Source organism: Scyliorhinus canicula, chromosome 9, assembly GCF_902713615.1.
Source record: "Scyliorhinus canicula chromosome 9, sScyCan1.1, whole genome shotgun sequence".
NCBI classification, from domain to species: domain Eukaryota; kingdom Metazoa; phylum Chordata; class Chondrichthyes; order Carcharhiniformes; family Scyliorhinidae; genus Scyliorhinus; species Scyliorhinus canicula.
Genome location: NC_052154.1, coordinates 145,329,340 through 145,345,562, shown reverse-complemented (window position 1 = coordinate 145,345,562; position 16,223 = coordinate 145,329,340). Strand labels below are relative to the sequence as shown.

The 16,223-nt window shown below is 43.7% G+C and overlaps 1 protein-coding gene across 13 annotated transcripts in view; it reads right to left on the bottom strand.

The window, feature by feature from the left end:
- Positions 1–1,949: 1,949 nt before the first annotated feature.
- LOC119971769 (paired box protein Pax-6) overlaps positions 1,950–16,223 on the bottom strand; it is a 33,725-nt gene continuing 19,451 nt past the window's right edge. For 8 of the 13 annotated variants that reach the window (XM_038807859.1, XM_038807857.1, XM_038807864.1 and 5 more), the window contains 5 exons: positions 9,631–9,789; positions 9,387–9,469; positions 6,375–6,525; positions 4,272–4,637; positions 1,950–3,451 (listed from right to left, as the gene is read on the bottom strand). In XM_038807859.1, the coding sequence (XP_038663787.1) occupies positions 3,366–3,451; positions 4,272–4,637; positions 6,375–6,525; positions 9,387–9,469; positions 9,631–9,789 (845 nt within the window). In that variant the 3' untranslated portion in view covers positions 1,950–3,365. Of the gene's footprint in view, positions 3,452–4,271; positions 4,659–6,374; positions 6,526–9,386; positions 9,470–9,630; positions 9,790–16,223 lie in introns of all 13 variants that reach the window. The other 5 variants (XM_038807854.1, XM_038807856.1, XM_038807866.1 and 2 more) reach the window with 2 other exon arrangements.

Here is a 16,223-nt window from a genome sequence, read left to right as displayed (position 1 = left end):
GTGAAAGTGAAGTGGAAGAGGGTTTGGTTTTCGGTACATTGGCAAGTTGCCCTGTGTACGCTCTGAATTGCTTAGTGTGAAACTGGTAGCATTTCTGCACCCTAATTTCCCTGACATCTACCACCCGTACTTTCAATATAGGATGTGGTATCAATAAATGAAGAGCATGCTCGCGACAGTTCAAAGCAGCAGGATAGAAAACTAAATGGCCTCGCATTCTGTGACTTGTAGATGCAAGGTCCAGCATCACAACTAGACCCCCCCCCCCCCCCTCCTCCTCCTCCTCCAAGAACCCTATTCCGTTTGAATCGAACCAAGTCTTCGCCCTACATCTTTAAACTGCTCCACATTCCAATGTAAAGGCATTTCAAGAATCAAACTTAGAAAGGTCTACATGAAAGCTGAAGATGCTGGAGACGGTCAGTTTGGACAGCATCTGTAGCAAGAGAAAAAAGTGAAATGAAAATGAAAATCGCTTATTGTCACGAGTAGGCTTCAATGAAGTTACAGTGAAAAGCCCCTAGTCGCCACATTCCAGCGCCTGTCCGGGGAGGCTGGTACGGGAATCGAACAAAGCTGGCCTGCTTGGTCTGCTTTAAAAGCCAGCGATTTAGCCTGGTGAGCTAAACCAGCCCCTAAGTTAATGGTCCTGTGGCTGATCTTTCGGTAAGGTTAACGCTGTTCCTCCACACACACTGTCTGGCCAGCTGAGTGCTTTCAACATCTGTTTTTTTTATTTCATGTTTCCATTTTCCGCACTATTTTGGTTTTTTTTTAGTTAAATATCGAGACTTGTTCAAACCTAACACAGCCAGTAAGACAGGACATGTTAGATTTGTGAATACTTCAGGATTGTTTTTCTTCTGTGCGATTTGATCCAATTAAAACGAGCTCCATTATGAAATAGAAACTGAGTAAATGAATGTGCCTTGGTTGGACTTTACGAATTTGGAGCTAAAGTACAGAATGTCTGGAGAGGCTTTGGCGAAGCAAGCTAAGTGGAGAGGGGAGCATCCGATTTGTCCTAACATTAAATAGACTGTTTTGCAAAATGTGGACAAAGTGCTCAGGGTGTCCAACCTTGAGCACTTTTGGAACATCATTTGCACTGATTGGAGTTATACTGCGCCCGGTGCACTCTCAAACCGGCGCGTGGATGCTCCCTTGGATGGGCGTTTATATCACTTGGTTTCAGCACACCTCAGAATAGTAACACCACCGGACTCCTGAACTATACTGGTTCCGCCACACACAATTTCCAAACTATTTTGCATGCGTAAAAACACAGTGGTCGAATTGTACCTCAACTTGTAATAACCCCAGCAATTTGCCTCCATGATTTTGCTGAGTATGTTACGATCAATATGTACCAATTCTTCTAAGCGAAGTTTTCCCTGATAATTAATTTAAATGTACACGGCACCAATTTTCATTGGTGCCTTCCTGTTCTGGAACAGGACTAAACCATTCAGCCCCTGGACCTGTTCCTCCATTCAATTAGATCATGGCTTACCTGTATATTGATAAAATCTTCGTTTAATAACCCTTAGTGCCCTTACCTGACAAAATTCTATCGATCTCGGTTGTGAAGATTTCAGCTGGCTTAGGTCCAAGGGCTTTTTGGCGGAAGAGGGTATCAGATATCATTAAAACCTTCGATATAATACTTGGGTTTACTTTATCGCAAACGTGACCATTAATGTTTCCCTGATCTCTTCTTTGGAGTTATGGTGCATTATTTACAGGTAAATAAAGAATGCGAAGGGGGAACCTTTTATTTTAAAATTTAATGATTTCATACATGTTCCGCCTATTTACCTTCCTTTAAATAACGTGGCTGTTTCTATCCAAAGTTATGTGGGGTCTTGAAGCAACAGCAAAAAACTTGACCTCAAACTAGAAGAATGGATGACTTTAGCTAATGCGTAAAGAACGACATTATTCGTAAATGATAATTTAGGGGTGTCACCCTTCATCGACATTTTAATACTTGTACAAAATATGTACATTTTTACAAGTTTTTTTTGTTTCTGCTAGTAGCTGTATTCTGTGTAAACAACAAAAATTACAGTGTTTAAGCCAGAACTTAAAAAAATGCTTACTGCATCTATGACGTGAATATCACCAGTTACATTTATCAACTCACCCATCCATCCAAGAATGATTTAAATTCTAATGTTGACATGTAAGATCATTTTAGGAACTCTATGATACGTCCATTAACATAGCATTTATTTTACTTTTCCACTTAGAAATTAAACAGGTAAAGGTAGTTTTTTTAAAAAAAGTAAGCGATTGGTTCACCATAAATCCAAAGACTAACTCCCTCTGAATTTATTGACAAAAAGAAATCAACACGATATTGTGTTTTAAAACAGGCAGGTAGTAACTGAAAGTATGCTTTGGTATATCTTGACTGAAGCTTTGATATGCAATCGAACATAACTGAAACACTTAATGTTTTAAAACTCTTGAGAACCAGTTTAATTTTGTATGAAACATCGTTTTACTTTCACGAGAAAGAAAAGTTTGAACGTGACAGCTACCTATATACAGATATCAGAACAATTAGCTTGCACGGAGTTAACAAAGAAAAATAGAACGTTGTTGGCTATAATGATGCATTGGGTGGATATAAATCATCTCTAGCGTATTCGGGGTGAATATAAATGAAATTAACTTTATTATAGAAATCATTCTGGGAGATTTCTAGGGAAGACAAATACTTACATTTCGGACATAACAAATTGGATTATATCGATGACACAATCTACCTTTATCTACCAAATTGTCCACTTCCTTGAAGTCCTGTTATCTTTGTACATAAACTTATCTGTCAACGACTTCGGGCGAACCCAAACAGATACAGCTCGCTTATACACAACTAAAGTTGGCTTCCCTTCCCCAAGCCCACCCCTCACCCACCCCTCCCACCCCCAAAATAAAATTTAGTGTCATGTAATGGTACGAGTCGGTAACATCAAAGTCCATGAATCTAGAAATGTAGCGCTCGATATTGGCCTTAACTGATGGTTGCTCTGTTGACCATGACGTCCTGTGTCGAATCCCATGACCAACGTGTGTCAAATATCCATCGAGTCTAGTTGTTCTTGTTTTAAACATACAGAAAATGCCCATTTACAAAGAATACACCGAGTGAAGGATTTCAGTGGGGGAGGGGAAAAGAACGTTTTTGTTCAGTTGACTTCACACGCCGGGGCACCACACAAGTCCACGTGGGTCTTCTCAGAGTGAGCGTAAACGGCGCAGTCCCAGAACAAAGATACCTTCAGAGTCTCCTCTCAGAAACAAATACTGCTGGGCAACCGACTCTCCAAAAGTCTCTATCCGCTCTCCCTTTGTTTTTACTGCAATCTGGGCCAGTACTGAGACATGTCCGGTTCGCTTCCTGGCACTTGAACAGGTACCGACACTCCAGGCGAAATAAGTCCTGGGAAATCAAACCAAAACCACCATGAAAAAACACATACACACACACACAATCTTCTGTATCTACTGCTTTTTATTTTGCACGCGATGATTGTGTTATTTAAAAAAAAATCTAATTTTACATCAATAACAATGATGTTGTTGAACGAGATAAATATGAAATCCTACAAAACAAAACTAGAAGAAAAACAGAAGTATTTATTTATTGCCGGTGAGTGCTAATTCCCCGAACAATTCCAAAAAGAAAACTTGTTTATTGTATGACTTGAGCGCTCTGGTCCTCGGAGGCTTTGGGATCTTGAATAATGTTTGCCACCCTTGTGTTAACATTTTGTTGCTATTTTAAGCAGCAGACTCATAATTGACTCGGCCGATTGCAGTTTATTTTTGTCTAAGGAACGCAGCGCTCCTACCCCCTCACTTTCACCTGGAGTGGGATCAAGAGCATTTTGACAACCGGTGATCGGATTGTCACAGTTTGCTCATAAAACGAAATATTTTGCAATCTCCAAATTTCAAATAGTCGCTTAATGCGTTCACAAACGATATATTAATAATTACATATTAATACCTGTGTTTTTCAAAATAAATGTTCATTTAGGGATAGGTCCCTACCCGGAAAAGGCATTAGGGAAAAGGCATTACCTCTTTTAAAAGGGTAAAATAAATGATTAATACGAATAATCTTCTTAACAGAGATTGGCTCAGTTAGAACTGGGGTGAGCAAGATGTTGGTTTACACTAGTGGTCCACTCAAATGTGGTTGGTGCCGGTACATAAGGGGCTACAGTATTTTCAGTGGGTTTTCTCAATGGTCTTACCTGTGGATGTGGCCCCCGAGGTGCCCATGGACTGGGGGTTCATATGTGGCTGCATATGAGGCGGCGTGTACGTGTCATAACTGCGTCCATTAACTGACGGGCTGTTAGGCAGCATACAGGAGTAAGACGGCGTTTGGCTGGACACCGGCGACTTATCGAAAAACAAATGGAAAACACAAGATCCGTTTGTGCATGCCGGAGAGAAAGCATTTAATGGCTGTTGATTGTGTTTGCTCTGCTCCATACTTACTTGCATAGACAGGTTGTTTGCCATGCTGAAACTGGGCATCGGTGGCAGTGCGCTGTAAGTGTTTGTAAGGGATGTGTCTGCCCGACCCAGCATTGCACCAGTGGCAAAAGAGGAAACTGAAAATAGAGGAAATGAAACTATATTAGAGGCAATGATTTGGGACAGTGTGTCACTGACAAACCAGTGCCCGAATTCAATGCAATTTCACACATTTAATCAAGTTTAATCCAACAGAGGACAGGTGGTTTGGTTATTCCCTCCAGCCCGGCCTATCAGTTGTCCCTGTTATAGGGTCTGCACATCTCCCCTGTTCAATATGGCCAATCGCAGAAAGGCCATTCAGCCCCTCGAGCATGTTCTTCCATTCAGTTCAATCGTGACTGGCCTGTTAATGACCTCTTTGTTCCACTTACTTAGCAGAGATGTAACCATTTATCAATTTCATTTTAACACGTTTAACCCCCCCCCCCCCCCCCCTCACACACACAAGCATGACCGGCTTTTTGGGGGGGGGGGGGGGAGTTTTACCACCCCCGATACCTTCACACAAAAACAGAACATGCTGGACAATCTCAGCAGATCTGATAGCATCTGTGGAGATAAAGGGGAGCTAAGATTCCGAGTCTGGCTGACGCTTTGTCAAAGCTCCCTGGAATACCCTTGCTGGCACATTAAGGCTTGTTCTCAACACCCAGTTTCTCTCAGTCTACCGTACCAACTGCTTTCATCACCGACATGGTGAGATTTGAACCCACCGTTTTCCTTCCTTCAGTACGTGCCCACGTGACCGCCCTTTAACGTGGGGCCTGTCACAGTTTAGTCAGCCCAATCTCGCTTGATATCCACCCATATGCACTGCCAACCACTGCAGCTGGACAGTGGTGCGGTTGGAGGAAACTTGACTGATGCTTGCCACCTCCTGACCAGCTGGATTGGGCATTACCCGGTTCAACATACTGCAACGAGGTCCTTATTTGACCCGTGCAATTCAGCGTTATAATACCCAGCTGTTTTAGCTATTAAACTACGCTGTGTGTGTGTGTGTGTGTAGGGGGGCGGGGAAGCTGGGGAATTCTCTGACGCATTGACACGGACACTGTGGATTTAAGCAACATTTTTCACATAATCGACAGCAAACAATTTCAGGGGGCTCACATGATTGAATATGTATTAATAATCCGCCCTGTCCTCATTACAAGACCTGATGCACGGTCAAGTTGTCATCCAAATGCAACTGACGCCAATTACTTTGATGTTTTTAAAGAATGAAAAGGAACTACCTCTTTTATGAAATAGTCCTCATATTAAATCACTGTTAAAACGCACTGGGAAAATTCCTGCTGCAAAGGAATGTATCCTATTAGCTCTGACCCAATTAAGACCTTCAATTCCGCGTAGAACATATTTCTATTCTTATGATGCCCTCGGGGGTCTGGGGACAAATGGGCCGCAAAAGCAGATAACATTTTAACATGCTCTCTTATTGTAATCACTGCACTTCCAGGTTCTCTGGAAATCATCATTACCAAGTCTGCATAGTCACTGGATTACAAATGTGTACTTGTCATTATATTAATGACGGGCATTCAACCTTCGTATGAAACGTGCGTTGATTTGCCAATTAATAAAACAGTAGCGACAATGTATCTGGGGGGAAATGCCAGTGGTGTTGAAGTTTCTTGTTCTTTTAACTCATTCCCTCTTTTAATGACTTTGCATCATTCTTTCCGGGTATTTTTTTGTGTGTGTAAGATTCAGTGATTGATCATGTGCTGGTTTCAGTTAACCCTCACGCCGCTCCGCACTTTTCACCATATTTCTGGAATAACCCACGGATATAGCATTGCCCTCACCGGGAGTAGTGGGCTGTGGGATTGGTTGGTAAACACTGGTGCTGAAGCTGCTACTGATGGGGATATGGCTCGGGGTGTTACTGGCTTGTCGTCTTTGATTCCTCAGCTTTTCCTCTCGTCTCCATTTCGCTCTTCTGTTGGAAAACCAAACCTGGGAAAGGAAAAGTGGAATGGGAGAGAGAGAGAGAAAGAGAGAGAGGTGAGTTCGTGTCAAACCCAAGGAAAGAAGAGATTTGCTACTTATAGCACCTTTCACCACCTCTTGGCGCCCCAAGGCCTTTGTAGCCAATAAAGTGCACGGCGACACAGTGGTTAGCACTGCAGCCCCACAGCGCCAGGGAGCCGGGTTGGATTCCAGCCTTGGGTGGCTGTGTGGAGTTTGCACTGTCTCTCCTTGTCTGTGTGGGCTTCCTTCCCAAGCTGGGCAGGTTAGTTGGGGTTACAGGGATAGGACAGGGGAATGGGCCTAGGAAAGGTGCTCTTTCGGAGGGTCCGTGCAGACTCGATGGGCTGAAAGGCCTCCCTCTGTACTGTAGGGATTCAACCTCTATCTTTGTGTAGTGTAGGCGCTGTTGTAATATCGGAAACCCCACACATCAAGGTGATGATGACCAGATACTCGGTTTTTTGCTGTTGGCTTGGGTATAAATATTGGCCAGAACATTCTGGAAAGCGGTCCCTGCTCGTCTTTGAAATAGCGCATTTTCATGAAAGGGCAGGCGTTTATGTTTAAGGTCTCATCCAAGACAGCGCTTCCGACAGTGCAGCACTGCACTGGACAGTTGTGCTCAAATCCTGGAGCTGGACTGGAACAACTTCCCTCTGGTCAGAGTATTGCCAACTGAACCTCAGCAGCTAAAACCAATGTAATACTGTTGGAGTTAATCACTTTGCTATTGTTTCTTTATTCTTTCACCAGTCTTGAGTGTTGCTGCATTTGTTGCCCACCCCAATTCCCTTGAACTGACTGACTTGCTGGACCATTTCAAAAGGCAGTTACAAGTGAATTGGCATTGCTGTGGGCCTGGAGTCAAATGTAGGCCAGACCAGGTAAAGGTGACAGATTTCCTTCCCAAAAGGGGAATTAGTGAACCAGGTGTTTTTTTTTTGCAGGAACAATGATAGTTTCATAAACAACATGGCGGCACATTGGCACAGTGCACTGCTGCCTCACAGCTCCAGGAACCCAGGTTCTATTCTAGCCTTGTGACTGTGTGGTGTTTTCACTTTTGCCCCATATCTGTGTGGGTTTCCTCCAGGTGCTCTGGTTTCCTCCCACAGTCCAAAGATGTGCAGGTTAGGTGGATTGGCCATGCTAAATCTCTACAGTGCAGAAGAAAACCGGGATGTGTCCAGGGATGTACAGGTTAGGTATATTGGCTGTGACAAATTGCCCTTTGCCCTTTAGTGTCCAGGGATGCACAGTTTAGGTGGCATAACGGGGTTCGGGTCTAGTTACGTACTCTTTCAGAGAGTCGATGGGCTGAACGGCTTCTGTCTGCACTATAGAGATTGTACTGTATCATCAACAGACAGCTTCATGGTTATTATTGAGACTAGTTTTATATTCCAGATTTATTAATTGACTTTAAATTCCACACGCTGTCTTGGTTGGATGTGAACCCATGTCTCTCGAGTATTAGCCTGAGCCCAATTACTAGCCCAGTGACATTCCCATTACATCTCCATCTGCCCTACTAAATTGTAACGTAGTAAGCACCAATTTACACAAAATGTCCCACAAACAGCAATATGATCATTACTAGACCATTTTTGTGATGTTGTTTGAGGGTAATTATTGATCAGGACACCTGGCCAAACACCGCTACTTATCTTTGAAATAGTATCATATAATCATTGATATCCACTATTGAGGTCAGGTGGGGGCTCGATTTATTATTCCATCCCAAAAATTGGAACGGCAGACACTGCATGAGGTGCTGCACTGAAGTGTGGGCCTAATATTTAGGCTCAGGTAACTTGTGGAGGATTCGAATCCATAGTCTCTGAGTGACTCAACTCAGTGTTATCTGTGGCATTTGAGGCACTTGAGGTTACAGATTCAAATGGGTTTCCTCTGGGTGCACCAGTTTCCTCCCATAGCCCAAAGATGTGCTGGTTAGGTGGTGTTAGGGTTTATAGGGATAGGGTGGGGGAGTGGGCCTAGGTAGGGTGCTCTTTCAGAGGGTAGATGCAGACTCAATGGACCGAATGGCCTCCTGCGGTACTGTAGAGATTCTAAGTACCGTTACAGAGATTTGAGCACAGAAATCTAGCTCTCGATACTTGAGTGGTCAATTGAGGAGGCTTTCGGGTGAAATGTTGAAGAGGCTCATCTCCTCTCCAAGGTGGACGTAAAACATTCCATGACACTATTTCGAAGATCAGTGAAGTTATCCCCGGCGCCCTGGCCAATATGTACCTCTCACTCGACAAGAGAAACACAGATGATTTGGTCATTATCTCACTGCTGTCTGACCGAACTTGTAATGTGCAAATTGGCTGCTGTGTTTCCCACATTACAACAATGACTGACTTCAATAGTACTGCAATTGGCGCGATCATTGAAGGTGTGAGATACAGAAATGCAAGCTTCTGTAGCGGCAAGAGGGCTATCCAACTACCCCTATGCACCAAAACAAGATTTGAAAGGCGGTGAATAAATGCTTGGAAAAAGATCTAAGGAAAATAGCAGGATGTTTCTATGTTAACAAATCTCAGGTTGGATTTCTGCCCGTGCAATATATTTAATACGCAGCCCAGCCTTGAGCGGTGTGGGATTGAAATATGCATTTTATATTCTGGTTCAGGTAAAGAGAAAATCCCTCCCTTTGTGCAAGTCACCGATACAAATTGACATGCAGGTCAAAAGTTATTGAAGTCATGGCGTGAAGAAATTAGCAGAGAAACCTTTGCATTTATCCACCTTACTGTGTCGGAAACATTGCAAAGAGCTACAAGCGTGTATTTCTTAACAAAGCTGTCAGAGTTACATTCAGAAAGATGGTTTACCTGTATCCTAGCTTCCGGGAGATCTATTTTGGCCGCTAATCGTTCTCTGGCAAACACGTCGGGGTAGTGAGTCCTTTCGAATTCTGGAAGAAAGAAGTTCTTTGTTGGCGGGAGTAACAAAATAAGGACTCATTCCTCTCACGCCCTATCTCTCACTCACTCTATCTCAGGCTGGTGTATCCATTCTCGGCCCCTGGCGCCTTCCCACTCATTCAACCTCGCTCCCTCGCCATGTTGTCCTCACCTTTCTCCAGGGCCTCGATCTGCTCCTGGGTGAAAGAGGTCCTGTTTCTCTGCAGTTTCCTTTTCAGCTGGAGTCTCATTTGTGCTTCGTCTGAATCGTCGCTGTTTGAGTTGATGGAGTTTGTATTTTCAGCGCCTCCTTCCTGTTGCTGACATCCATCTGGAGAATAGCAGAGGAAGGAACAGCACATTAAAAACAAGGCGCTCGGCTTCTTATAGGAACGACAGCGAGGGGTCAGTGGGAATATCCGTCTCAATAATGACCCGGGGCACGAGTAGATCATTCTTTCATAAGTGTGTTTGAGTTTCTTAAGTGAGGTATATCAAACTATCACTCAGTAGTCTGTGCAAAATGATATTTAATAGTTCAATGTCGTCTCCTGTACATCATTGGAACCACGTTCAAATGTTCAAAGAGATCAAAAAGTTTGGATTTCTTTACATAATTCATCCCCATTAAATTATTCTGTTGTAACTTTTAATTGCATGTGGTTATAATAATCCCCAACACATGCTTTCCTCTCTGCTAGCATAGTCCATTTGGACCGAATGGCACATTTCCGTGCATACATGCCATATTCAATTAACCAACCAACCGGCTGGCGAATGTGCCTGAGCGAAAGTGGCCCTGAGTTGAAAGGTTAGAACAGGGAAAATGAAACGTTGAGCGTCCATGAGGGGATGCGCCATTTGTCTTGGGCACCTTGTACCTTGCACCGGTGCACAGACCGGCGGTATCACTGGAGACAGTGTGAAACCACTTGAAGCAGGTAGGTTCACATGGTTTTGTTTGGCACCGGGTGCAGCGTCCCTGCACGTCCAGTGCAAGGGCTGCAACAATAGCCAGGCCATGTTAGACTTTCTGACAACTTGCTAAATTTGGCACAGCATCGTCGTTGATGTGGGGAGGAAGCTCGCCTGCATTGCAGTAAGCGTGCTGAGGTCCTTAAATCTCAATGGGGTGGGTTGGGGTAACCACCAGTCTAAGGAACCTGACAATGTCCCTGTTCAACTACTATGCAAGTAACGACTTGAAAGTAAGTGACCCCTATAGTCGAAGCGGGAGCCTCGAATTTCCTCTTCACTCCTAGATATTCCGAGGAATTGCTCTGCTGTTCTTAACCAAAGTTTGGCAGCCAAGTGACTTGCTAACTTTACAGATTGTGCATTCCAGAAGTTCCAACTCCAGAATTTCTCCATTCGTTGCCTTAACCAGAATGTTACAATGAAAGCTCATAATCTTGGCCTCTAGTTGCTAAGCACGGCTGCAATTATATCATCAGTAATAACAGCCTATAATTTTCTTATATTTAGAAGAAAACCACTGTTCACTACTTGTGATACATAAGTACTTAAAAAAAAGGAACAGAATTTGTGACGAGTGCTGTAATAAATTCAGAGCTGATGCCTTAAGACTTTGGTTAGCTGAGGCAGAGCCGATTCTCCAGATTCAGGACTTGCTACCAACAGGGCGAAGTGACGTGGAATGGCCAAACAGCTAAACAAGTCTGCAGAAAACATAACTGGCAGCACACACTCCGCATTATTAAACTCTCGCAACAATGCGAGCACGATCCTGTAAACATCCCTCAGTATTACAGCTCGGTGACATTTTTGCAAGGTTTCCGACCTAACAATTTGCACATGATTCGTGGTTGGTCGAATTGTTTTTCAAGCGCGCGATTCGGGTTGAAACCCAATGAGAATGATTGTATTAGGCGTCCCTCCGTGCATTGGTTTAGGATACCCCCCCCCCCCCCCCCCGCACAGAATATTCTAAATTGCTCCAACCTATCTAGTTTGTGCATTCAAAAGGTGGTTGGTTGGGGATTGATAGAAATCTGTTTGTCAGCTGTACCGTACCACTCTGAAGATTAAGGAATTTCCCTTAAAATAGAGATTTTTGTCCATCTTTCTAATCACCATATGGGCGGTTTTTTTCATGTCTATTGCAGTGGCCGCCAACACTTGAATAGCCTTTCAGGCGTACAATACCAGCAGAGGACGGAAACTATTAAAAGGCTCAGACCAGAAGGTTGGCAAATTTTCGTGGGCAGAATTTTGAGAATACAATCGCTGGCTATCGCGGCAAGGCGACAAAGGGATTCTCTCCAGGCAGGCAGTGCTCCCTCCACACTGTCACACAACGACCACAGTCAACAGACTTCTCAGTGAAGTATGTTAACCTTTGTACGACGCTATCATTAATCACTGTCCTGTGAGCTGGACTGTTCAACGCCATTTAGGCTTAAACATTCTATAGAAGGAGAATGGGCCAAATCATTTGGCGGGGGCAGAGTGAATGGGACTGTATGCACTGACCTGCTTATACAACGGGGGAAAAAGGAGAAAATCTCACTCAGCTAAGATTAGAAAATAAAACCTTCACACGCAATGCTGTTGGCACTGAGTTCCCATTACCACATTATTATGACCACTTTGACTGCATCGAGTTAAAGAGCTCATCTATGTTCTGGCTTTTGATTGCGCCAATTAATATCTGCAGTTAGCACTGTTTCCATCTTTTTTTTTGCCCTCACAAGTCCATGGAGCCGTTTGGTGGGGAATGTGGAGGCCGCACCCCACTCAAGACCGTTTTAAATTAGTTTTATATCCAATTCTTCCCTTTGCCCGTTGATTTGACTCCAAGAAAACGAGAGAGTCAGACACGGCTCTGTTCTTCCAACGAATTTCTAACCACTTGCCCCACATGGCCGATTCCCTGTGACTCGTTCGCGGCGGGGCGTTGGCTGCCCTTAAACCATGCCGTGTCTCAACCTTGCCAATCCCTTCTTTCATCTCATTTCTAACGCTATCCGTTCCGTTCGGTACAAACCAACACTGACAAAGTGCAATGGGGAAGTGAGGTCCAAAACTCAAACAGAACCAAACTGCCCTGAAACGAAATAATCTTTCAGTCCAAATTTAACACGGTAACGAATTGCCTCTGATATTGAACAACACCGGAAGTAAATGTACAGTGCAGTTCTGAAACAACCCGTCTTGTTTTATATTAGATTTGAACACAAGCGAACGAAACCCGAACAATATTGGCAATCGCTTCAACTGGAAACCTATCATTCCTGGGTTGTCTTTGATAGAGAGTGTGCAGGAATTTGAAACACACACACACACACACACACAAACCAAACGACAGACAATTAAGTTATCTTTCTTTTATGTCTATTTTAGGGGAGGGCGGTTTGAAATCTCCTAAAGAAGCAATTGAATACCCCGATCCCTGGTGCTGTTACTTCTAATCCGTAAAGAGAAGGATAAATGTGTGTCCTATTATCCCGCAGCCAGACCAACTGACGCTGGGGTTAGGATTTGTTTTCTACAATAAGGCGCTGGGAAATAAAATCATTCCTTAGTTTCTTAGTGCCTTAATCATTCACGCGGAAAACAAGCAAGGAGATAGCAAACGAAGTGCGGTCTTTGCAGCGCTCCGGCTCAGACAAGGAGAGCTCTGCCCCTACACCATAAACCTTATGAAAGGGAAAGTGTCTAAATCCTATAGAAGGCTTTAGCCATATAAGAGGGTGGAGAGAAAAAAGATAGAGAGAGAAAAAACCTGTCACCGCGATCCTTAAAACCCTAATTCGCTGGAGAATGCCCCATTCCCCTTGATTGAAGGGTAGGGCTGATAGAGATGTCTCTCTTAGACCATTGTCAGGCTTGATACTGGTATTATTTTTTTTTCTACAGCTGCCTGACATGAATCAGCTTGAAACCATATTCTCCCTATGAGACCTAACACTGACTTGTGCATCGAGTAATGGACTTTTAAAAATCTGTTCAAACATCCCGGCACGCGGTTGGGGGTAGTGGAGTGGGGGAGTTGGGAAGAATTAAGAAGCTGTGTGGATATTGGGAAAGGGTTCCCGCTAATCATTTGGGGGCTATATCTGCTCTGTGCTACTTTATTGGCCAAAAGACACAAAGGCTAAAGACCAGTTAGATAGCATTCGTTCGCACTTCGATTTGGAAGCAATTATTGCCTCCTCGAGTTATTCCGTATGTTTTAAAAGAGATCTAGAATTAAATGAGACTTTCTCCTGCTTCCAGTCACACACTGGCGCGATTGATTTAGCTCATTAGAGTTTTAAAGAACGCCTTTGAACTCATTAAGGCTTCTTTTAAAAGTTCTTTGTCGTCTTATTTGCGGAGATCTGCAGCGAAAAATAATCATTTGAATACGTTTTATTTTCTATCAGGGTTTAACGGGCTCTTTATTGCTGATTGGTAAAGTCTCAGTTATTCAGACATTACAAATGTTATTTCCACCCAAGTGTTAACCGCGTTCGGGTAACTTGGAAATGCAGGCTGGTCAGAGGGGCAGTGCGGAACATATATAATGCAGTAACTATGTTGGGGGGGGGGGGGGGGGGGGAGGGGGTGTCGAACGAAGTGACTTTCTATTTTTCGTTGGTTAATAAAGTATTTGCAAGTTTGTCTATTTCGAGTATTTCAGTGTCGTTGTGATTCAGGTGGTGGGTCAGATTCCAACCCGCGCCCTCAGCTTTCTCAACCCATTTAATAGAGTCCCTGAAGAAGGTGCGATTGCGCGTTTGCTATCGCTGTTACACTCACACAAACCCATCAGGAAAATCAATGGTCAAAATTGATACCGAGATTATCATTGAGATTGTAAAAGTGCGTCTTTAGATTGTCTGCCCTGTCGCCTAAATGTCCCGATTTAGAAATGACTTCAGAACAGTTGTTCTTTCTGCGGGAAACTGTCCAAATACAACACAGGCAATTCTATTCCTCAGCTTCAAGCAAAGTCAACGGCTACATTTGGCGAGTCGAGTTAAACACAGACTCACACTAACACTGGGCTTTTTGAAGTGCCAATACCGTTACAATGTTGGCACGTGGCATCCAATTTGTGCACAGCAAGCTCCCACGGACAGAGACGTGACAATGACCGGATAATCTATTTGGACGGGTGCTGGGTGGAATAGAATAGTACATAAGAGCTGGGGTTAAAATAGAGCTACCAAGAAACTCAATTCAAAAGGAAATATTTACGGGGCTATGGCGAAAAGAGTGGGAGGATGGGACCAATGGGATTTCTCGCCCGAAGAGCACAGGGCTAGGCAGGATGGGCTGAATGGCGTATTTCTATGCTGTCTGATTCTGTGGCTCTAACTGTATCGTGTCTGAGAATATTTGTTCTTCTGATTCCTATTTTGAACTCAAGCAGTATACAGTGCGTTGTGTGGCCCGAATTGGCAGTGGCTCATTAAGGTCTGTCAGAGACTGTGCATCTATGAAACAACAATCAAGGGTCCGAATGTAGAGCAGCCAAAGCTCGACATGATTGCGCCCGCGGCCTACACCCTCCTAACCACTCAATGCGACTGTCAAGAAAATCCCACCTCCACCAACATCATTACCGTATAATTGCAGTAAACAAGTTTGGATTTCCCTAGCTATCCCTCGGGACCCCAATCTACACTATTCACCGAAAATATATAGGCAGCCTTAACCGTCACTTCGAACCAAACGAAACAGACCCAAACCCGGCTCCAAAACACAGCGTGGAACGAAATGAGAAATCCAAATGATTTTGTCCACTATTTAAATAGTAACCTATAGGATAAATGCAATCTGGCTCGTCTCTCGCATCAAGACATTGTGGTAACTTAAAACGTCATTTTCAATCGCCTTATCCAGCAATGTATTCAAATTACATCAGAGCAGTAACTCATCTATTCCCACATTTAATACGGCAAGTATAATGCACTCAGAAGGTTAAACGAAACACACGTTTTTGAACTAAAAGTGTATTGGATATAAGTGTCAGCTATTGAGTTAATAGCGGTGCCTCTCTACCCCTTACACATACAGAACTATTCTAAGGCACCCAGAAAGATATGAGTGTACTGTTACACTGTCACGCTGCTACCCTGTGTCCCAGCAATAGTTACATTCCCAGATTTGTTTGTGCTCTCACTGTGACGAGTGGAGAGTTAAAGTTGTTTAGAAGTTTGGACTTTTAAAGCGCCCTTGTTTTCCAATACACTGGTTGTTAGTTGTGTCGATGGCTTCATTAAGAGTGCTATAACAAGCTGGGGATATCTTACAGAAAGCAATGCGCTGCTGTGTATCTTTCTTGTGCCCTTCTTATATTGTTTGCTTCTCAGAAAGCTGACATGTCTAATTGGCAAGTGGTGCGATATGGTGTCCAGGGGTCTCATGTGTAACATTTCTACAGCTGTCTCCTAGAACTAGACGCTTATTCATGTTGCTTAATGAGAAACAAAACGCTCTCTAATGAGCAATTACATAGCGACAGAATTGTTCCCATAACAAATTCTTGCGTGTGGCTGAAACATCCTTTGTACAATATATTCCGCACACTGTTGCTGATTCTGCGAACAAAAAGCAGGTTGTGGACGGGACACCTCCTCCCCAGGCGGATGACTGTCACGGACAGGCTCACTAATGACACACAGGATACAGAAAATGATTCACTTGTCGGTCTCCCCCCCCCCCCCCCCCACCCACCCCATCCCAGCCAGTAACATCACATCCAATTACACTGCAAATTATCTCGCTGCTATCGCGATAATAAACATGAGCTAA